A 24309-nucleotide genomic window follows, 5' to 3' on the forward strand; every position below is an offset into this window, starting at 1 on the left:
TATACTAGGCTGGAGGAACGAGTCCAGGTGTTGTCCTCACCTGCTAACCCTCAAGTTGCTTCTGCTGCCGGACTCTCATCTGCACCCTCTGTGGTTATGCTACCCCCTGAGCCTAGGGTCCCTACACCCAAAAGATTTGCTGGTGAGCGTAGTAAATACCGATCCTTCCGCAACGCCTGCGAACTTTACTTCGCTTTGCAACCATGTACCTTTTCTTTGGAAGCGACTAAGGTGGGCTTTGTGATTTCTCTTTTGTCCGGTGAACCGCAGACCTGGGTCCACCGTCTTCTGGAGCAAAAGTCAGCATTCCTAGATAGCCTGGATGCCTTCTTTGCCGCTATGTCTCAGCTATATGGGGACCCCCAGTTAAAAGCCACCGCTGAATCTGCCTTGCACGCCCTACAACAAGGGCATAGACCCGCAGAAGTGCGGGTACGGATTGGAATGACACTGCCCTGCATTACCAATTTCGTATGGGCTTATCTGACTCACTTAAAGATGAGCTGGCACGGGTTGGAATACCCCAAACGTTGGATGACCTTATCAACCTGTCCATTCAAATAGATTGGCGCCTAAGGGAACGTCGCTCCGAGAGATCCTCCAACCAATTCCGTCCTACCTGGGTCCTCCCCAAGGTCCCTAGTGCTACCAGCTCTGTCGGCCAAAGTCCTCATGCCCCACCTACCTTGGTCCTCGATACCTCTGAACTGATGCAGCTCGGTCTTCTCCGCCCGTCCCTCACTCCAGAAGAGCGACAGCACTGACGTGTCAACAATCTGTGTATGTATTGCGGGGAATCAGGTTACTACGTGAGATCTTGCCCTAACAAGACACGTAAGTCCCTTTCAACCTCTCCTAGATATGCACCTGCCTTGCCTAATCCTGCTAACCACCTTGCTCTCTCCATTATTCTACAGCTTCCAAGACAGGATCTTCCAGTCTCAGTCATAATTTACTCCGGAGCATGCAGCTGCTTCATTGACCTAACTTTTGCTGCTTAACACTGCATCCAATCGAAGTCACAGGGACTTGCTGTCCACCTTGCTGATGGTTCCACCCTTAGCTCTGGTCCTGTCACCCAGGAGACTGTCCCTCTGCTGGCCATCATGAGCACTCATCATCGGGAATTTCTTCGTTTGGATCTCTTTACCACTTTTTCCTATTATTCTGGGAATGCCTTGGTTACAGGCCCATAATCCTAGCATTGACTGGGTCTCTGGGAAAATCAAGTTCCTCTCCAGTTACTGTCAACAGCACTGTCTGCACAGTACCCCTGTAAAGTCCACTCAACTCCTGTGTCTGGACATTGACTCTGAATCGCAGCAGGCGATTCCCGCTCCATATCGGGACTTTCTTGATGTCTTTAGTAAAAAGGGGGCAGAGACCCTTCCTCCTCATAGACCTTATGATTGTCCGATAGAACTTCTGCCTGGAACTGAAGTTCCCTTTGGAAGAATTTTTCCACTAACAGAGCAGGAGCTGGATACCCTTAAGGTCTATATTGATGAGAATCTAAAGAGAGGTTTTATCTGTCCATCCACTTCACCGGCCGGGGCCGGCATCTTCTTCGTCGAGAAGAAGGATCACTCTCTACGGCCTTGTATCGACTACAGGGAACTAAATAAAGTAACCATCAAGAAATGTTACCCTTTACCTCTCATGCCTGAACTTTTCCAAAGACTGGGTTCTGCAATAATCTTTACCAAACTAGATCTCCGTGGTGCCTACGACTTTCTCAGCAGCAAGGTGCCAAAGCCCTCCTCTATCCAGTAGCCTTTTACTCACGGAAGCTCTCCACTGCAGAGAAAAATTACGATGTGGGAGATCGGGAGCTTCTGGCCATTAAGGCCGCACTAGAAGAGTGGCGCTACCTATTGGAGGGTGCTGCACATCCCATTCTGGTCTGCACCGACCACAAAACCTGGAGTACCTGAGAACAGCCAAGAGATTGAGACCACAGCAGGCAAGGTGGGCCCTGTTCTTCTCTAGATTCCAGTTCCACATTACATACAGACCTGGCTCCAAAAATATCAAACCAGACGCATTATCCCGCATGTTTCATGATTCCGGGGAATCCTTGCCTCCAGACACCATCCTCCCTGCTGGAAATTTTCTGCTACTTCAAGGGGACCTCATAACCCAAATAAGACAAGCCTCCAGGAGTTGGTCCCCATCTGCGGAAGTCAATGTAAGCATCCAAGATGGCTTGTTCCGGCACAAGGACAAAATCATGGTTCCAGAGAATCTGAGGGTGGCAGTACTGGAACTCTGCTACGACCATAAGTTGGCCGGGCATTTTGGTGTTCTGAAAATGACAGAGCTGGTACAACGTACATTTTGGTGGCCTCAGCTGGCAAACGATTGCAAGAGCTATGTGGAATCATGCACCACCTGTGCTTGAAACAAGAATAGCTGAACGAAGGCCTGGGGCCTACTAAGACCCTTACCTGTTCCAGAAAGGCCCTGGAAAATGATTTCGATGGATTTCATCGTAGAGCTCCCTCTGGCAGAGGGTTTCTCCACCATCTTCGTCATTGTGGATAGATTGTCTAAAATGGCTCACTTTCTACCCATGAAAGTCACACCTTCAGCTTTGGAAACAGCAAAAATTTTCATCAAGGAAATAGTGAGACTGCATGGAGTTCCATCAAGTATAGATCTAGTAGCTCTAGTATCTGATCGAGGTGTTCAGTTCACTTCCAGGTTCTGGAAGGCTCTCTGCGGTTCGCTTGAAATTGAATTAGCGTTCTCGTCTGCCTATCATCCCCAGACGAATGGGCAGACGGAGAGAACTAATCAGACTCTAGAACAATATCTCCGCTGCTTTTCTGCCTTCTCACAGGACGATTGGGTCTCTCTACTGCCTATTGCTGAGTTTGCCTACAACAACTCTGTGCACTCTGCCATTAAACAAACGCCATTTTTTGCCAACTATGGCTTTCATCCGTCCTTCCTGACCGGTTCCTTACCCGAGTGTGCGATTCCCGCAGTCTCCGAAACAATGGACTTCTTCCTCACCAACAATAAGTTACTACAAGAAACCATGGTTAAAACCCAGGAATACAATAAAAGGATGTTTGACAGGAAGAAGCGAGGAGAACTCATTCTAGAACCTGGCAACCAGGTTTGGCTATCTACCGTTAACTTAAAAATGGCCTGCCCCTCAAGGAAGTTGGGTCCCAAATTCATGGGTCCTTTTTCGGTCAGGAGGAAAATCAATGATGTGACCTATGAGCTTGACTTACCCAATACATTGAAAGTCCATCCAGTCTTTCACGTGTCTTTGCTGAAACCTGTCACTCCCAATTCCTTTTCGGGTCGTAATACTGGCCCACCTGAACCTGTAATCATTAACAACGAGGAAGAATTTGAGTTGGAAGCAATCCTGGACTGCAGGAAGAGACACAACCAAGTCCAATACTTAATCAAGTGGAGGGGGTATGGACCAGAAGATAATTCCTGGGAACCGGAAAGCAACCTGCATGCTGAAGAACTTTTAAGGGATTTTTGGAGTGCCCACGCTGATAGATTGGCCCAGATGGGCATCCGGAGGCTGCCCTTAAGGAGGGGGCACTGTCAGAGAAGGTCCCAAAACAGAATTGGTATCAGGCACTCTGGTGTGCGTCGGTCCGTGCGGGCGCGTGCCCGTTTGCGCAGTTGTGCGGACGCGTGCGCACACGGTGTTTGGCGCCAACCGCCCTATTTAGACTGCTGGTACACTTTGCTTGGTGCTGTCCGATCTGCAGCTCCCAGTTCCTGTGCTTCCTGTTTACCTGCCTGAAAGTTGATCTCCTTGTTACCTGGCTTGTCTCTTGGATTCCTCTCTGCTATCTGCCTGCACCTGACCCCGGCTTGCCTTTGACCTTGAATCTGCCTGCTCCCTTGTACCACGCTGACCGCCTGCTGCCAACCCTGCCTGTGACCTGGACTCTGAACCTGCCTGCTCCCCTGTACTGTACTGACCGCCTGCTGCCAACTCTGCCTGTGACCGGACCTGCCTACTCTGCTCCTGCTCTGCACCTGCTCACTACGCTCCAGCTTACCAAGGACCTCCAGTCCACTAGCACCAGGATCCTGGGCCTTACCTCCGCAAGTCACCTGCCAGGCTCTCATACCATTCTGTGCTCCCGTGCCTTCTGTTCATACTACCAGGGGCCGGGAACCAGATACGTAAGGGAGGCCTTCCCCTGCTGTATCGGGTTCGTCAGTCAGGTACGTGAAAGTCTGACATTTCCCCTCATCCTAGGCATCCAATAGGATCGCCTGTCCTTTCAACCAATCGGGTGATGGGGATCAGACCCCGCTTCCCGATTGGCCGCGAGGAGGATCAGTATTGCAAGAGCGAGTATTTATTCGCTGTTGCAACACACCTAGGTGGGCTCCAGACGCATCCTCTGGATCACAAGCCCACCCTATTTTGAAGCCTATTAGAGCATCTGGCTTTAATCAGGTGCTTAAAAAAAATCCTGGCCTCTGTAATTTATGCGCCCGGTATGTTGAGAAGGGGCATGACGCATGACTAGGGGCAGCTGCAGTGGCCATCGATAAATTCATTCATGCTATGCTATGCATGAATCTACCCATGACCATATAGGGGGTGGCGAGGAGAGAGGGGGTGGTGCCTGGGCACCCCTAATGGACGGGCCGCCCCTGTGATGCACCCAGGTTTTAACAGATGGCGGAATGGCTGATTTCCACCTCATAAGAATAAATTTCCTAGCCTGGAATAGAGCCCGGAAGAAGGCTATTCTCGTCTGGAATCACCTCCTCCAAAACACCTAGCAGGCAACAAATTGAATCTAGAGGAACAGCTGTTTGGAAGACACGATTGAGCATGACGAGAACTCCACTCCAATACCTATGACGCTTTGGGCAATGCCAGAGGAGATGAATGAGATTCCCAGGCACCTGTCTACATTTACCACACAATGGGTCAGGGAGCCTACCCATTCTGTGTAGTATTTTGGAAGTATAGTGTACTCTAAGCATAATATACAGTTGGGATACCTTTTGCGATATATTCAGAGAGCATGTAGTGACAGACTGAAAAGCTTCCTCCCACTGGTCACCCGACCGGGAACCTAGGTCCTCCTCCCACTGAGACATTACCCTTATGGGGTGAGCCTTAAGAAACTCTGTTAAAAGCATATGGTAACATTGTAAGATAAAACCTTTGGTCTCAGTGGCAGTATGGAGCAGATGAAAAATGGGGGTGGGAGATTGTACCCATTCTACAGCTTCCCCCTGGGCCCTAACTGCATGCTGCAATTGTAGGTAATAAAATAACGTATTGGAGGGCAAGGCAAACCTGCGTTGCAGATTTGGAAAAGATAATAGTCTCCAATCTTGGAAAATGTGCGACAAGTGGGTTACTCCCCAAGTACGCCATCTAGGTCCCTGCTGGAGTTTGGCCAGTTCGTCATACGTTTTGTTGCACCAGATCGGGCTATAGATTTATATAGTAAACACCGTCACTACAACGTCATGTTGTAGTTGCTTAGACTTATTCCACACTTTTTGAAGGAGCGCATATGTGGGCATTTGCTTATTCGGTTTTTGGAACAGTTGAGCCTCCAAAGCCTCCGGAATGTATTCTGCTTTAGCAAAAAAGAGCATGAGATGGGCAGAGGATCCATATTGTGCGAGTGCCTTCTGTAGGGACAGGTTCCCTGTCTGTCAGGAACAGTGCATAGCAGCAGGGAGAGGTTTCAGAGGAGTAAGAAAAATGCAGGGACAACGCTATCTAAGACTGCATTACAATACAACGTACTACCAAGCCTTGAGGTCTTTCACCCTTTTTTATGACAGACAATGTGCATATCTATATAACTTTACTGAGTTGCGCTTGTTAAATGAAAATAAAATTGGAAATAAAAAGTCCACACGTGACATGTACCTGGTAAAAATAACCACTATCTACCACCTTGAGTTGTTATTCTGTGCAGCAACATCACCACTAGGGATGAGCTTCGTGTTCGAGTCGAACCCATGTTCGACTCGAACATCGGCTGTTCGATCGTTCGCCGAATTGCGAACGTTATGGGCCGTTCGCGCTAAATTCGTGTGGCGCGTCACGGCCCATAATTCACTGCGGCATCGCAGTGCATTGCTGGCTGATGATTGGCCAAGCATGCACTATGACCCGCATGCTTGGCCAATCACAGCGCCGTCAGTAGAGAGAGCTGTAATTGGCCAAAGCCAGGGTGGCTTTGGCCAATTATGGCTCAGGGGATTTAGTACACACCCCACACTATATAAGGCCGCCTGCACGGCGGCCCTGTGTAGTGTGTGTTCCGGTGTGCTGAGAGATAGAGAGAGAGAGAGAGACAGTGTCATTTGATTTGAGTTAGATAGATTAGGCAGAACAGTCAGTCAGTTAGCTGCACTTACAGTGTATTGTGTATATATATGCATCCCAGGTGTTGCATATTTATATATATACACTGTATTCAGTTTAGCTAGATCCGTTCCTGTTATCTTCTATCTAGACTATTTACATTTAATGCAGTGCGTCCTGCTCACAGTGTTCAGCTAGATCCGTTCCTGCTATTTACATTTAGTGCAGTGCGTCCTGCTCACAGTGTTCAGCTAGATCCGTTCCTGTTATCTTCTAGACTATTTACATTTAGTGCAGTGCGTCCTGCTCACAGTGTTCAGCTAGATCCGTTCCTGCAATTTACATTTAGTGCAGTGCGTCCTGCTCACAGTGTTCAGCTAGATCCTTCCTGCTATTTACATTTAGTGCAGTGCGTCCTGCTCAGAGTGTTCAGCTAGATCCGTTCCTGCAATTTACATTTAGTGCAGTGCGTCCTGCTCACAGTGTTCAGCTAGATCCGTTCCTGCTATTTACATTTAGTGCAGTGCGTCCTGCTCACAGTGTTCAGCTAGATCCGTTCCTGCTATTTACATTTAGTGCAGTGCGTCCTGCTCACAGTGTTCAGCTAGATCCGTTCCTGCTATTTACATTTAGTGCAGTGCGTCCTGCTCACAGTGTTCAGCTAGATCCGTTCCTGCTATTTACATTTAGTGCAGTGCGTCCTGCGCACAGTGTTCAGCTAGAGCCGTTCCTGCTATTTACATTTAGTGCAGTGCGTCCTGCTCACAGTGTTCAGCTAGATCCGTTCCTGCTATTTACATTTAGTGCAGTGCGTCCTGCTCACAGTGTTCAGCTAGATCCGTTCCTGCTATTTACATTTAGTGCAGTGCGTCCTGCTCACAGTGTTCAGCTAGATCCGTTCCTGCTATTTACATTTAGTGCAGTGCGTCCTGCTCACAGTGTTCAGCTAGATCCGTTCCTGCTATTTACATTTAGTGCAGTGCGTCCTGCGCACAGTGTTCAGCTAGAGACGTTCCTGCTATTTACATTTAGTGCAGTGCGTCCTGCTCACAGTGTTCAGCTAGATCCGTTCCTGCTATTTACATTTAGTGCAGTGCGTCCTGCGCACAGTGTTCAGCTAGAGCCGTTCCTGCTATTTACATTTAGTGCAGTGCGTCCTGCTCACAGTGTTCAGCTAGATCCGTTCCTGCAATTTACATTTAGTGCAGTGCGTCCTGCTCACAGTGTTCAGCTAGATCCGTTCCTGCTATTTACATTTAGTGCAGTGCGTCCTGCTCACAGTGTTCAGCTAGATCCGTTCCTGCAATTTACATTTAGTGCAGTGCGTCCTGCTCACAGTGTTCAGCTAGATCCGTTCCTGCTATTTACATTTAGTGCAGTGCGTCCTGCTCACAGTGTTCAGCTAGATCCGTTCCTGCTATTTACATTTAGTGCAGTGCGTCCTGCTCACAGTGTTCAGCTAGATCCGTTCCTGTTATCTTCTAGACTATTTACATTTAGTGCAGTGCGTCCTGCTCACAGTGTTCAGCTAGATCCGTTCCTGCAATTTACATTTAGTGCAGTGCGTCCTGCTCACAGTGTTCAGCTAGATCCTTCCTGCTATTTACATTTAGTGCAGTGCGTCCTGCTCACAGTGTTCAGCTAGATCCGTTCCTGCAATTTACATTTAGTGCAGTGCGTCCTGCTCACAGTGTTCAGCTAGATCCGTTCCTGCTATTTACATTTAGTGCAGTGCGTCCTGCTCACAGTGTTCAGCTAGATCCGTTCCTGCTATTTACATTTAGTGCAGTGCGTCCTGCTCACAGTGTTCAGCTAGATCCGTTCCTGCTATTTACATTTAGTGCAGTGCGTCCTGCTCACAGTGTTCAGCTAGATCCGTTCCTGCTATTTACATTTAGTGCAGTGCGTCCTGCGCACAGTGTTCAGCTAGAGCCGTTCCTGCTATTTACATTTAGTGCAGTGCGTCCTGCTCACAGTGTTCAGCTAGATCCGTTCCTGCTATTTACATTTAGTGCAGTGCGTCCTGCTCACAGTGTTCAGCTAGATCCGTTCCTGCTATTTACATTTAGTGCAGTGCGTCCTGCTCACAGTGTTCAGCTAGATCCGTTCCTGCTATTTACATTTAGTGCAGTGCGTCCTGCTCACAGTGTTCAGCTAGATCCGTTCCTGCTATTTACATTTAGTGCAGTGCGTCCTGCGCACAGTGTTCAGCTAGAGCCGTTCCTGCTATTTACATTTAGTGCAGTGCGTCCTGCTCACAGTGTTCAGCTAGATCCGTTCCTGCTATTTACATTTAGTGCAGTGCGTCCTGCGCACAGTGTTCAGCTAGAGCCGTTCCTGCTATTTACATTTAGTGCAGTGCGTCCTGCTCACAGTGTTCAGCTAGATCCGTTCCTGCAATTTACATTTAGTGCAGTGCGTCCTGCTCACAGTGTTCAGCTAGATCCGTTCCTGCTATTTACATTTAGTGCAGTGCGTCCTGCTCACAGTGTTCAGCTAGATCCGTTCCTGCAATTTACATTTAGTGCAGTGCGTCCTGCTCACAGTGTTCAGCTAGATCCGTTCCTGCTATTTACATTTAGTGCAGTGCGTCCTGCTCACAGTGTTCAGCTAGATCCGTTCCTGCTATTTACAATTAGTGCAGTGCGTCCTGCTCACAGTGTTCAGCTAGATCCGTTCCTGCTATTTACATTTAGTGCAGTGCGTCCTGCGCACAGTGTTCAGCTAGAGCCGTTCCTGCTATTTACATTTAGTGCAGTGCGTCCTGCTCACAGTGTTCAGCTAGATCCGTTCCTGTTATCTTCTAGACTATTTACATTTAGTGCAGTGCGTCCTGCTCACAGTGTTCAGCTAGATCCGTTCCTGCTATTTACATTTAGTGCAGTGCGTCCTGCTCACAGTGTTCAGCTAGATCCGTTCCTGTTATCTTCTAGACTATTTACATTTAGTGCAGTGCGTCCTGCTCACAGTGTTCAGCTAGATCCGTTCCTGTTATCTTCTAGACTATTTACATTTAGTGCAGTGCGTCCTGCTCACAGTGTTCAGCTAGATCCGTTCCTGCTATTTACATTTAGTGCAGTGCGTCCTGCTCACAGTGTTCAGCTAGATCCGTTCCTGTTATCTTCTAGACTATTTACATTTAGTGCAGTGCGTCCTGCTCACAGTGTTCAGCTAGATCCGTTCCTGTTATCTTCTAGACTATTTACATTTAGTGCAGTGCGTCCTGCTCACAGTGTTCAGCTAGATCCGTTCCTGTTATCTTCTAGACTATTTACATTTAGTGCAGTGCGTCCTGCTCACAGTGTTCAGCTAGATCCGTTCCTGCTATTTACATTTAGTGCAGTGCGTCCTGCTCACAGTGTTCAGCTAGATCCGTTCCTGTTATCTTCTAGACTATTTACATTTAGTACAGTGCGTCCTGCTCACAGTGTTCAGCTAGATCCGTTCCTGTTATCTTCCTACTGACAGGCAGGCTTGTCTGGTTACAGTATATAAAGCTACCTGAAGAAAATTACAGGTGTTCTATTTGATCCTATTAGTACCACGGTCAGGCAGCTAGACTATTTACATTTAGTACAGTGCGTCCTGCTCACAGTGTTCAGCTAGATCCGTTCCTGTTATCTTCCTACTGACAGGCAGGCTTGTCTGGTTACAGTATATAAAGCTACTTGAAGAAAATTACAGGTGTTCTATCCCAGCTTAGTGCAGCTACAGGCCATTAGTATGTCTGGAAGGCCAAGAAGGAGAGGCAGACAGTCACAAGCCAATAAGAGAGGGCAAGCAGGCTCTGTGTCTAGTGCTGGTCGTGGAGACGGTGCATCCTCATCAGCACGTGGCCATGGGACACGCTTGGCCTTTTTTTCGGCAGCTGGCCGTGTTGAGCCGCAACATGCGGAAGACTTGGTCGAGTGGATGACCAAGCCGTCCTCATCCTCCTCATCCTCTCTCACCCATGCCCAGGGTGCTTTGTCTGGCAAAGCAGCGGCCTCTTCCCTCAGCTCAATGTCATCAGTGACTCCTTCCCTAGCTCCACCATGTCCTCATGAGGATTCCCTCGAACTGTTTGACCACAGTGTTGGGTACATGCTCCAGGAGGATGCCCAGCGTTTGGAAGGCTCTGATGACGATACTGAGCTCGATGAAGGCAGTAACATGAGCGCGGACAGAGGGGGTGCCCAAGAAGGACAGCAATCTGGCAGTCATGCTCCCCCTGCTGCAGCATACTGCCAGGTTTGCTCCAGTGATGAGGAGGGAGGGGATGATACCCATGCCGTTTGTCTCACTGATTTTCATCCATATTGCCATGACCCGACATGACATTAAACCCGCAAGCAGTTTTAAATGAGATTTTTTCCTTTAAAAATGACATTTGGTGCAGGGACTGTTCTAAACATGGGAAACACGCGTCACTTTACAGGCATACTATAGACACCCCCCAGGTACGATATTTAAAGGAATATTTCACTTTTTTTTTTTTACTTTAAGCATCATTAAAATCACTGCTCCCGAAAAAACGGCCGTTTTTAAACGTTTTTTTTGCATTGATACATGTCCCCTGGGGTAGGACCCGGGTCCCCAAACCCTTTTTAGGACAATACCATGCAAATTAGCCTTTAAAATGAGCACTTTTGATTTCGAACGTTCGAGTCCCATAGACGTCAATGGGGTTCTAACGTTCGTGCGAACTTTCGGTCCGTTCGCGGGTTCTGGTGCGAACCGAACCGGGGGGTGTTCAGCTCATCCCTAATCACCACCAAAGGCTGAAAGGATCGCTTAGCAACTCACATGGACCTCTCACTACAAGAGGTCCAAAGCGCTGGTGGCTCCATACCCTGCCAGGGCCTTTTAGAACTTCAGAGGATCTTCCAACATTGACATACCAATCTTCTTGCTGCAGTGGAACTGCTGGACCCGTGGTTCTGCTCATATGTGCTGCTGGCTTCTGTGTTCACCTAAGATTGGTATGCATTGCCAATGCTGGTAAGCGAGCCTTTCAACCTTTGGTGGTGGTGTTGCTGCACAGAATCACAACTCACGGTGGTGGATGGTGGTGATACTCACCAGGAACATCAGTACGTGTCACGTGTGGACTTTTTATTTCCAATTTTATTTTCATTTAACCAGCGCAACTTAGTAAAGTTACACAATATTGGGACTGTGCTGATATCTCACAGATGAGTTGCACTTGTTTTTCATATTGTTTCATGTTATACATTTAGTGTTTTTTTTTTCACCTTTATTAAATGTGCATATCTAGTTTAAGGCTGGGTTCACACCATTGCAAATGGGATGTGGGTTCCCTGCATCTAATTCACAATAGCCTTCTCTTTAACACTACATAGACATGGAAAGCTAAGTAGGATTTTTAAGAAAGTAAAAATCACATAAAAAGGTAAGCAGCAATTTTTAAATATTTTTTTTTAAGATATTCTATGTGAAAGGGGAACATGTAACAGATATAAAGTAGGTGTTATCCCAGTTTGGCTGCAAAATGTAAAGTCACTGAAATCATGAACAAGGACCATGAATACATTTCATCTAGATTAAGTCCCTGGAACCCGCCTCATGCCAGCCTTTTCCTGAAATGTCCCCGAGGTCGCTGCCACTAATGATGCAGAAAATCTGTAATATGGAAACCTTTTCTGTGAAATATGGAGCTCAGGGATTATCTCAGACAAGACTTGGACAGGAGATCGATCTGAAAACATTAGAATTGTAAAGTCTGGCAGCTAATTGAAGCAGTCTAATGGAGCTGATTGTAGCTATCAGCTGCCTTGTGTTGCTCGGGGCCTGTCTGCCTAAGATCCTCCAGAATTGAACTTGTCCTATAAAGTTTGTCCTGTATGACCTTGTTTTATGATCCCTTCTAATATATAAGGGGACACGACATTAATTGCTGTCCTGTCACCAATTTGAGCTCCATGACAAGTCTTATTATTGGCAGACAAGAAACTGGCCAAGACCTCTAGAGGCAATAAGCTGTCCTCTGCATGAAACTACAGAGCGTAATTGGTGAGTACAAACTATTGATTTCTTAGTATTTTTCTGAGATAAAATAAATTACCGTACATCATTTACAATAAATTACATAATAAGTGTATTTTTTCAAACAGTTTGAGTAGACTGAGTTTTAATTATCTGCAGTTAAACATTACCTACAGAGAGACCCCAAGCACATTAGCTACTACTTAACATGAAATCAAATTTTCATACCTCCTTGTTTTCTGTTAAGAGCCATTGTGCAGGGTGTCCCAATAGGACTGTGCAGGGCAATAGGCAGAATATTTAGACCCAATACACTAAATAATCAGCACTCAGTAATAGAACCGGTCTGACTCCCGCCCCCCCCCCCCCTTATCCTTTTGTGGATTGCCTGTTACTCAGCTCTGCTGTAGCAGAGCATTGGAGCAGGAGGGCAAGAGGCAGCATTTTCCCTAGGAGATGTAGTGCTTACACCCGCAGGAGCTACTGGATATGGGTGATCCTCTGTTCCGCCACAACTTTTTAAACTGCTCGGTTCCCACCAACACATCTGGTCATGACGTCATATGGTGGCGTCCTGTGATCGCACCCACTGCGCGCCCGCAGCAGGGCATGAGCGGCGCGCTCTGTGATCACACAGCCAGGAGGACACTGATGATCACAGATTGAGGTAAAGGGCCAATCAGCGGCTCTTTACTACATGATCAGCTGTGTCCAATCACAGCTGATAACGGATGTAAGCAGAAGCCGGTTATCGCCACTCCTTTCCTCAGGCTAACAACATGGGGAGAGGAGAAGAGAGCTGATAACCGGCTTCTCTAAAAGGGACATGTACACTGATAATCAGGGCACTGATTATCAGTGTCCTGATTATCAGTGCAGACCCAACAGTGCCCACCAGTGCTGCCAATGTGTACCACCAGTGCTGTCAATCTGTACCAACCAGTGCTGCCAATAAGTGCCCATGAGTGCCTCCTCATCAGTGTCACCTATCAGTGCCACCTACCAGTGCCCATCAGTGCCGCCTATCAGTGCCCATCGGTGCCACCTATCAGTGCCCATCAGTGCCTCCTATCAGTGCAGCTTTGTCAAAAAGTGCCCATCAGTGCTGCCAATCAGTGCCCGTGAGTGCCTCCTCATCAGTGTCACCTATCAGTGCCACCTACCAGTTTCGCCTATCAGTGCCCATCAGTGCCTCCTCATTAGTGCCCATCAGTGCAGCCTATCAGTGCCCATCAATGCCCACCAATGCCGCCTTATCAGTACCCATCAGTGCAGCCTATCAGTACCCATCTGAGCAGCCTCATCAGCGCACATCGGTGAAGGAGAAAAATTACCTGTTTGCAAAATTTTATAACAAACTATGAAAAAGTTTTTTTCTTTTTTTTTTAAACTTTCTTTTTTTTTCAAACTCTTCAGTCTTTATTTGTTTATTTAGTAAAAAATAAAAACCCAGTGGTGATTAAATACCACCAAAAGAAAGCTCTATGTCAGGGTTATGCAGTAATTTTTCTGTCAGCTTACCTCTCCTCCATGTGTTCACCTTTAGAGGCCAGCCACCCTCACCTGACTGCTTATATAATCTTCCCTCAGCATAGCTCCACCTCAGCCTCTAATTAGGAACACTATATTAACCTGTGCATTGCAAGCCAACCTTGCTGATCAACCATTGTATGTTTAGCTTTCGTGTGCTACTTGCTGTGTCTCCTACGTCTGATTCCAGTTGGCCTGTTCTCGACTATCCCTGTCTGCTTGTGACCCTGACCTTTGGCGTGTTCTATGTTTATCCTTGTCTGCTAGTCGCCCTGACCTTGGCTTATCCCTTTACTATCCTTGTTGTTCCAGCCTGCTGCCTCCTACCTCTTCTCCTGTAGTCTACTGTGAGTGTGAGCTGTGAGACCCTAGGGGCCGCAACTTCGAGCCAGACTGCAGCGCAGTCCATCCTCACCACTAGAGGCTCTGGTGAACACCTGCTGGCTCTTAGACTCCACGCCCTGGGGAATCTATGCTCTAGCTCCCAGTGGAATCTGTGTTGATGCTCCACTAGACCTGCTTCCTGAACCTCGCAGAGTTCAATCCAGTCAGTCCTAGGGTGTGCATCTGTCACCTGGACTCAGATGACCTGACAGTTTGATCAGCCATGGACCGGCTGATGTGCCGCTACCCGCAGATGGTCCATTGCAGGGCCTAGTTCACAGACTTGAGACCCAGGAATCTAATCAGACCCAGGTGATGCGATTCTTTCAGGATTTGGCCTCCCATTTTGAACAAGTTCAAGCCTCCTTAGGACCCCCGGTTCAACAACCTCAACCGCTATCTGCTGCCGCACCTATTCCTGTCACAGCCACATCCACAAATTCTTTGCATTTACCTGTTCCGTCCCGTTACTCTGGGGACCCCAAGGCCTGCAGGGGGTTCCTTAGCCAGTGCACAATTAATTTAGAGCTTCAGCCCCAAAACTTCCTGTCTGATTGGGCAAAGGTAGCCTATATTGTATCCCTCCTGTCCGGCAAGGCGTTAGCCTGGGCTGCCCCTCTGTGGGAACTGAATGATCCAGTGGTATCTAGCCTGTCTGACTTCCTGAAACTTTTTCGGAATATCTTTGAGGAACTGGGTCGTGTCTCCTCAGCGGGCAGCGCCCTTTTACGTCTCCCTTTTATGTCTCCGTAAAAGGGCGCCCTTTTACGTCTCCGCTTCTGTGGGACAGTACGCTCTTCATTTTCGTAATTTTGCTGTTGAACTGAGCTGGAATAATGAGGCCTTAGTTGCAACCTTTTTACATGGCCTCTCTGATAGAGTGAAGGATGAATTAGTGGGAAGAGCTCTTCCTGCTAATCAGGATGGTGTCATCACCCTGTGTAACCAGATCAATATTCGCTTTCAAGAGAGGACTCTGGAAAAAAAAAACGCCAGCACTCCCCGTTCTTTAGACAGCCTGAGCTCCCTGTCCCCTCTCTTCGTCGCAAGGAGCACCTCCTGCCTGCCGAGGAACCTATGCAGCTGGGCCGGACTAAGTTATCTCCCGAAGAACGTGCTAGGTGCAGAACTCTGGGCCTGTGCCTCTATTGTGGGGTCAAAGGTCATTTTCATGCCACTTGCTCTCTTGGTCCGGAAAAATGCTCAGGGCTAATACATCTGAAAAGTGGAGTACTGGACCCTAAAATATCACCTTCACCTTCTCGTCTTCTCCTTCCTGTGTTCCTTCATGTCGGCCCTTCGATGCAATTGAGGTAGTCGCTACACCTCGCAATGCTATTCAGTCGGCCTTTGCACCAGGTATGCCAGCCCAGCCCATGCCCAGTGAGCTTCCTGCTTTTTCCTATTCAGGACCTTCTGTAACCTGGCCTCACCCTACTACTACATCCATTCAAACTTGTCTAAGAGATTCAATCCATCCTTTGCATAGACTGCCTCATTCGGCCAGGTGGGGTTTTCAACCTTTCTTTCTGGACTCTCTGCATTCTGCTTGTGTTTCATCTATCCAGCTTGACTCTTGTGACACGTCACTTTCTAACCAACCTGGTCTCAGGGATCCACTGACCTCTGCCCAGTCTAATGATCTTCTCATGCCCTTACCCATTCCTAAGAAGCCTTTAGTCCTCAATAAGTCCTCTCGTCCTCTCCCTACCTCGGTTTCAGTCTCTGAGGATAATCTAAAGTACGAGGTTAGTCAAGTTCTGGATTCCCGGCGCCATAGAGGCATTCTTCAGTACCTCATACATCGGAAAGGGTTTGGTCCACTGCATCTGAGATCTTTGCACCTCGTCTGTTGAGGAGGTTTCATCTGGAGTTTCCCTTTAAGCCTAGGCCCAGGCCTGGGAGGGGGAGGCCTCGTAAGAGGAGGGGTACTGTCATGGTTATGCAGTAATCTTTCTGTCAGCTTACATCTCCTCCATGTGTTCACCTTAGAGGCCAGCCACCCTCACCTGACTGCTTATATAATCTTCCCTCAGCATAGCTCCACCTCAGCCTCTAATTAGGAACACTATATTAACCTGTGCATTGCAAGCCAACCTTGCTAATCAACCACTGTGTGTTTAGCTTTCGTGTGCTACTTGCTGTGTTTCCTACGTTTGATTCCAGTTACCGATCTTGGCCTGTTCTTGACTATCCCTGTCTGCTTGTGACCCTGACGTTTGGCGTGTTCTATGTTTATCCTTGTCTGCTAGTCACCCCGACCTTGGCTTATCCCTTTACTATCCTTGTTGTTCCAGCCTGTTGCTTCCCTGGGGTCCTGTGACCTGGAGCCAGACTGCAGCGCAGTCCATCCTCACCACTAGAGGCTCTGGTGAACACCTGCTGGCTCTTAGACTCCGCGTCCTGGGGTATCTTTGCTCTAGCTCCCAGTGGGATCTGTGTTGATGCTCCAGTAGACCTGCTTCCTGAACCTCTCAGAGTTCAATCCACAGCAGTCAGTCCTAGGGTCCACTATCTTAGCGGTGCACTCCTGACTCCTACGGGGTGCATCTGTCACCTGGACTCAGGTGACCTGACACTCTATTAGTGTGAAAAAAATGATAAAAATTTTGTTTGGGTACAGCGTTTCATGACCGCGCAATTGTCATTCAAAATGCGACAGCGCTGAAAGCTGAAAATTGGCCTGGGTAGGAAGGGGGTAAATGTGCCCAGTAGGTAAGTGGTTAAAGATGCTGAACTAAACAGGGTGAACACTGGCCCATAGTATGGCAATTACTTTATTGCAGTAATGTTAAACCAACTTTGACCAATACAGGCAGGATCAAAAGTATCAGCATTAGCTAGCCCAAATAAATAAAGGTCCTCGTGTGCATATATTGCATAGTTCCCTATTAGTGAGTGGGTGCATGCATTCCTGTCAAAGGGGTACACCTGGAGGTAACTACAAGTACCCGGCACCCAATTGTCAGTATTAGCCGGCTACCATTGGGGCTCATCTGTAAGGTGGCGCAGTCCGTTTTCCCTTTAAGAGTGTGTAATGGATGGCTGATAGGCTGCTAAACAATGAGCATTCTCTATTGTATTACCTATGTCAGTGTAGCGATAAGCTCAGATGATTCAGCTCACCCCTCCTGGCATGCAACAGGACCCATATGCTTGGTGGTCTGCTGTCCCAGTAGTCTCTGATCTTCCTGATCCGGTTCTCACAAGGCTCAGTCTCTCACCGACGTAAGCAACAGATCTCTCCATTTTTTTCAGGCTAAGAAAATTTTCAGCAATAACTGAAAATATCTGTTCATCCTGCCAGAAAGCCAGTGTCCTTGTAAGTTTCTGAGCACTGAACTGAAATCTCTCAAGCAATATAATCAGATTTTCTAGCTGTCATCTGCAACCTACACACCCCCTCTTCCCTATGTAAGAAGATGAGGAAAAGAGGGAGGTGTTTGTAGGCCAAAGTTTAGAATGACAACTATGCTCTTTCATAGATACAGTACAGTAAGCGTTGTAACCCTAGAACACAAAATGTGTTACTGGCAGGATCACCCGTTCAAGCAGTAGTTTAAAAAAAATAGGCACTGGGCTGTTTAACCCCTTTCCACCCACGCCTGAAAGATGGCTACAGCGCAGGCTTAAAATGCCGGGAGGGCATCCATGGATATTTTTCCATGCTCACGCTGCCCGCGCGCCCCCTGTGGCTGGACTCGGCTGATCACAGATCTGGTAAATGGCCAATGACAGCTGATCACAGAAGTAAACAGAAGCTGATTATCGGCTTTTTTTCCCCTCAGGCTGACAGTGTGAGGAAAAAGGAAGAAAGCCGTTAACCGGCTTCTGTTACAGGTCCATCAGTCCCCTCAGTGCCCACCAGTGCCACTAATCAGTGCCCAGCAGTGCCATCTATCAGTGCCCATCAGTACTGCTAATCAGTGCCCACCAGTGCCATCAGTGCTGTCAATTAGTGCCCATCAGTGCCTCATCATCAGTGTCACTTATCAGTGCTGGCTATCAGTGCCCATCAGTGCCGGTTATCAGTGCCCATCAGTGCCGGCTATCAGTGCTCATCAGTGCTGCCAATCAGTGCCCATCAGTGCCTCATCATTAGTGTCACTTATCAGTGCTGCCTATCAGTGCCGCTTATTAGTCCTGCCTATCAGTGCCCATCAGTGCCACCTATCAGTGCCCATCAGTGCCGCCTATCAGTGCCCTTCATTGTCTCCTATCAGTGCCACCTATCAGTGCCCATCAGTGCCACCTATCAGTTCCCATCAGTGCCTACTGATCAGTGCCCACCAGTGCCACCTCATCAGTGCCGCCTCATCAGTGCCTATCAGTGCCCATCAGTGCAGCCTATCCGTGCAGCCTATCAGCGCACATCAGTGAAGGAGAAAAATTACCTGTTTGCAAAATTTTATAACAAACTATAAAAATACATTTTGTTTTTTATTTCAAAATTTTCGGTCTTTTTTTGTTTTTGTTTTTAGCAAAAAATAAAAAACCCAGCGGTAATAAAATACCACCAAAAAAAAAGCTCAATTTTTGTGAAAAAAATGATAAAAATGTCATATAAGTTCAATGTTGCATGACCGTGCAATTGTCATTCAAAGTATGACAGCGCTGAAAGCATCTCATACTAGCACATTATGACAGACTTACCTGAAAAACAAAGCCCTCCAGCGGCGCGCTGTCACCCCTGAAGGCGCTTCCATTTTCACCTTGTCCTTCTTCGATATGAATGGCCAAGCAGGCAATGACATCACTCCTGCACAGGCACAGTGCGCATGCGCCATTGACGTTACCGGCTGCATCTAAAGTAAATATCTCCTAAACAGTACAGGTTTAGGAGATATTTACTGTACCTACAGGTAAGCCTTATTATAGGCTTACCTATAGGTAAACATCATACATGGGAGTTTACTCCCACTTTATCTGCTTAGGTATAAAAAGAATACAAATGTAGCCACCAAATCTAAGAACTGGTAGGCTGTAATATATTACATTTTTGCTTTTGGGTTTAGAATACCCTTAACTTTTTTCTCTCTATTCTTGGTATCTAGTTTTCTTATTTTGCCAGTTTTCCTTTTATTAAACTCCTAACACTTTTTTGTTTTTGTTTTTTCTTTTTGTAGCATTAGTGAATAAAGGAATAAAGATATTAAATTGTATTATTTGATTCACAGATAATCACAAAAGGGGAAATGGCGTTGCTAGAAAATTGTGGAAGTATGCATAAGTTTCACCTAATCAAGACAAATAGTAGATTGATGTATAACAGTGGGAGATCTATATGGGACAGTGAGAAATATACATGTGAAGATAGATCCCTGTATAATGTAATGAATCATCCACAGGAGCTAATGCAAAGCAGAAGGAAATGCAAACCAGATTCACACCTAAAAAATATATAATATATATATATAACTAACCACTATAAAATTGATGACTGATAATATGTCCTAATTGCTATATAAAGAATGTATATACATAGCAAAGTGACGGATACCAAATAAATCAAAAAAGAAGGTGTGTGTATAAAATAAACAAATAATAAAAGTGAAATACAATCGATAAATGGAAAAAGAACTGTGTAGCAAAAAACTTATTGCAAACACAGCCAATAAAAAACACAAATATATGTATAAAAATAAATAAATGAAATAAACACTCAGTCCATCAGTGAGGTAATATAAAAGAAAGTCTCTTAATATTAAAAATCCATATACCTAATAAAGTGATTATTTTCAAGTGATGCGACTTTATCTCGACTTCTGTGCAACAAACAATAAAGTGACTTGTGCTGTTTTTCATGTAATGCGACTTTATCTCGACTTCTGTGCAACAAACAAGGTGACTGCAAGGTGTTGCACAGAAGTCGAGATAAAGTCGCACCACATGAAAAACAGCACAAGTCACTTTATTGTTTGTTGCACAGAAGTCAAGATAAAGTCGCATCACTTGAAAATAATCACTGGATTTTTAATATTAAGAGACTTTCTTTTATACTACCTCACTGAAGGACTGTTTATTTCATTTATTTATTTTTATACATATATTTGAGTTTTTTATTGCCTGTGTTTGCAATAAGTTTTTTGCTACACAGTTCTTTTTCCATTTATCGATTGTATTTCACTTTTATTATTTATTTATTTTATACACACACACCTTCTTTTTTTATTTATTTGGTATCAGTCACTTTGCTATGTATATACATTTTTTATATAGCAATTAGGGCATATTATCAGTCATCAATTTTATGGTGGTTACTTATATATAATTTATATTTTTTTAGGTGTGAATCTGGTTTGCATTTCCTTTTGCTTTGCATTAGCTCCTGTGGATGATTCATTACATTATACAGGAACTTACCTTCACATATTTTTGCTTTGTATTAGCTCTTGTGGACGATTCATTACATTATACAGGGATCTATCTTCACATGTATATTTCTCACTGCCCCATATAGATCTCCCACTGTTATACATCAATCTACTATTTGTCTTGATTAGGCGACACTTATGCATACTTCCACAATTTTCTAGCAGCGCCATTTCCCCTTTTGTGATTATCTGCCTTTTGGGCACTACTTTGTGGTGTCTTTGTTTGGGGAGGCTGCAGCTATATATTTTTGCCTAAGTGCGGAATCCTTTGTTTTAATTATTTGATTCATGCCTATATAACTTTGCCTTGCTTTGTACCAGTAATATAAGAATTTTTAATAGAGGGGACAAATCTAAACTTTGCATCTACAGTAAAAAGTCAAATACTTTTTTTTTTTTACATTTAGCTAATTATCTTCTTTAACCACTTTAAGACCGGGCCTATTTTTCAAACTTGTTGTCTGCGAGTTAAAATATTTATTTTTTTTGCTAGAAAGTGACTTTTTTTTCTAACACCCTAGAGAATAAAATGGCGGTCGTTGCAATACTTTCTGTCACACCGTATTTGCGCAGCGGTCTTACAAGCGCACTTTTTTTGGAAAAATTCACTTTTTTAAATTAAAAAATAACACAACAGTAAAGTTAGCCCAATTTTTTTTCATACTGTGAAAGATAATGTTACGCCAAGTAAACTGATACCCAACATGTCACGCTTCAAAATTGCGCCCGCTCGTGGAATGGCGACAAACATTTACCCTTAAAAATCTCCATAGGTGACGTTTAAAAAATTCTACAGGTTGCATGTTTTGAGTTACAGAGGAGGTCTACGGCTACAATTATTGCTCTCGCTCTACCGGTCGCGGCGATACCTCACAAGTGTGGTCTGAACACCGTTTTCATATGCGGGAGCTACTAACGTATGCATTCGCTTCAGCACGGGAGCTCGTAGAGACGGGGCGCTTAAAGTTTTTTTTTTCTTATTTATTTTACCTTTTCTTTTTTCTTTGTACACTGTTCTTTTAAAAAAAATAGCGTCACTTTTTTTATTCCTATTACAAGGAATGTAAAAAAAGCATGGCAGGACCTCTTGAATATAAGATCTGGGGTCAAAAAGACCTCAGATCTCATATTTATACTTAAATGCAAAAAAAAAAAAAAAAAAAAGTTATTTGAAAAAAAAAAAAAAAGTCTCTTTAAGAGCTATGGGCGGTGATGTTTTGACGTCGCTTCCGCCCTGCAATGGTATGGAGACGGGTGGGGGCCATCTTCCCCTCACTCAGCTCTATACCTAACACGGAAGAGGACCCGATCGCATCCGCTGCAGCCGGCGGCTCCGGTAAGCGGCGGAGGGCCCCCTCCCGCTGCTCATAAAAGTGACCTTGCGGCGAATCCGCCGCAGAGATCACTTTTATCTTGAAGCGGACCGCCCGCTAAAGAATGGGATACCGGGGTTATGGCAGCTAACTGCTGCCCTAACAACGATATCCCTCTTCGAAGCGTTCCGTTTTAGTGGTTAAAATATTTAGAAAACATTTATACTCTTGATGGGCACCATCACCAAAAGAAAATCCTTTGTATGGCCCAGTAAAACAATCCATGTATGACATCACGATCATAGGTAATGGCTATATTATGAAATGCAAAATCATTTGCTATTCCTTAAAGTAGAATTATAGGCAAAACTTTTTTTTTTTCATTTTGGATAGAGTAAGGGAGGGTTATAACTCCTGTCAGATATTTTTTTCGCCATCTATGTCCCATTTCGGAGATTTTCCTTCACTTCCTGTCCCATAGCCAAACAGGAAGTGAGAGGGAAATTCCTGCAAATTAAGGGAATCCATTGGGCCCCCCAGGTCACCAGAACTAGTGTCCCCATTGGAAGATTTCCCCTCTGTTACTTTTCTGGGGAAAACCCAAAATGTGGGATTTTCTTTTACTTTCACTTTCAATGATAATGCTAAACAGGACAAACAGAGAGGGGGAATCTCCTTAACGGAGGCACAGACAGCAATACAAAACTGACAGGGGTTCTAATCCCTCTCCACTCCATCCAAAAAAAGTTGCCTTTAGTTATACTTTGAGGGTTAAACAACAGGTATATAAGACAGAGTGGTTGACATGTAGCTCCTTTAGAGCCCATTACACAGGGGCAACTTTGGATCCGACTTCAAGTCGCCCCAAGTCGCCCCTAGTCGCCTCAAGTCGCGCTACATGAAAAAATCAATGTAAATGAATGGATCTGTCTTAATGCACACTACTGCAGTCGCTCCGACTTCAGAAAAGGTTCCTGTACTACTTCAATCCGACTTGAAGGCAACTTGTACCCACTGATTTCAATGGAAGTTGCCTCCAAGTCTGATCACTGTTCATACTGAGGCAACTTTACAGGAAGCAGAAAGGAAAAAGAAAGTAATTTCCTCCACTAAACAGCCAGCCCCCTCCTTCTCACACACAGCTGATAAGCTCTGATTGGCCACTTGTAAAGTTCCCTGTCCTGGAGGTGACTTCAAGTTGTGTTGTAAGTTGCCCCAAGTCGTGCTGTGATTCATACTCAAGTCGTGTCCAAGTTGCCTCCCAAAGTCGCGCTGGAAGTCGTGTTGCCCCTGTGTGAATGGGCTCTTAGGCCTCAAGCTAGTGGTTTTCCTACAAACTTACAAATAACAGTCTACATTTGTTCTTACCAAGGACAGGAAAAAATCGACAACATCTCCATTTTGCGGATGCATCTTAAGACTGTGTGCAACCCTCCTAGTGGGCAGCAGGGGTCAGCAAACCAATCCTGAGATGGGAGAGAAAAGCATTGCGTTAGGTAGTAGACATATGCACTGACAAAAAATTTGTTCGTTTTCGTTTCATTCGTCTTTTTGCTTTTTTCAGAAATTCGAAAATTTGGAAATTCGAAAATTCAGTATTCAGAAATTAGGAAAAACGAAAATTCGGAATTTCAAACTTTCGGATTTCCGAATTTCCAAATTTTCGAACTTTCAAATCTCCGAATTTCGAATTTTCGGATTTCCGAATTTCGAATTTTCGAATTTCCGAATTTCGAATTTCCAGATTTCCAAATTTCCGAATTTCTGAATTTCGAATTTCGGAATTTCTGAATTTCGTATTTCCGAATTCCGAATTTCCGAATTTTCGGAAATTCCAAAATTTGAAAATCCGAAAATCTGAAAAAAAGAAAGAAAATCAGTAAAATTCTAAATAATAACTAACTATTATATTATAGGCATTGGGATTTCCTTTCAAATTTGGCTGTTCGGCATTCGTTATTTCAGATCATTCGTAATTTCGGATAAATTCGTACTCGTTAGGTTAACTAACAGCCAAATTTGAAAGGAAATTCCAATACCTATAATTTAATATTTATTATTAGTTAGACATTATTTCAGATTTTCGAATTTTCAGATTTTCATTCTTTTGAATTTTCAGATTTTCATTCTTATCCTTGGATTTTCATATTTTCAAATTTCCAAATTTTAGAATTTTTAAATGTATGAAATTTCGAATATTTGAATTTCCGAATTTTGAATTTCTGAAATTTCGAATTTCTGAAATCTCGAATTTTTGGAAATTCGGAAATTTGAAAATTCGGAAATTCGTACTTTCGGAAACTCGAAATTCGGAAATTCGGAATTTTGTAATTTCGGAAATTCGGAATTTCGGAAATTCAGAAATTTCGGAAATTGAAAGATTCGG

General features: G+C 45.1%; 1 protein-coding gene across 3 annotated transcripts in view; it reads right to left on the bottom strand.

Moving 5' to 3' along the window:
• The window catches only part of FCHSD2 (FCH and double SH3 domains 2), a 375255-nt gene that overhangs the window by 317197 nt on the left and 33749 nt on the right, over positions 1 to 24309 (bottom strand). For all 3 annotated transcript variants that reach the window (XM_073612907.1, XM_073612906.1, XM_073612905.1), the window contains exon 2: positions 23292 to 23389. In XM_073612907.1, coding sequence (XP_073469008.1) covers positions 23292 to 23336 — 45 coding nt within the window. In that variant the 5' untranslated portion in view covers positions 23337 to 23389. The remainder of the gene's footprint in view (positions 1 to 23291; positions 23390 to 24309) is intronic.

This window comes from Aquarana catesbeiana, linkage group LG02, assembly GCF_042186555.1.
Source record: "Aquarana catesbeiana isolate 2022-GZ linkage group LG02, ASM4218655v1, whole genome shotgun sequence".
Classification (NCBI taxonomy): domain Eukaryota; kingdom Metazoa; phylum Chordata; class Amphibia; order Anura; family Ranidae; genus Aquarana; species Aquarana catesbeiana.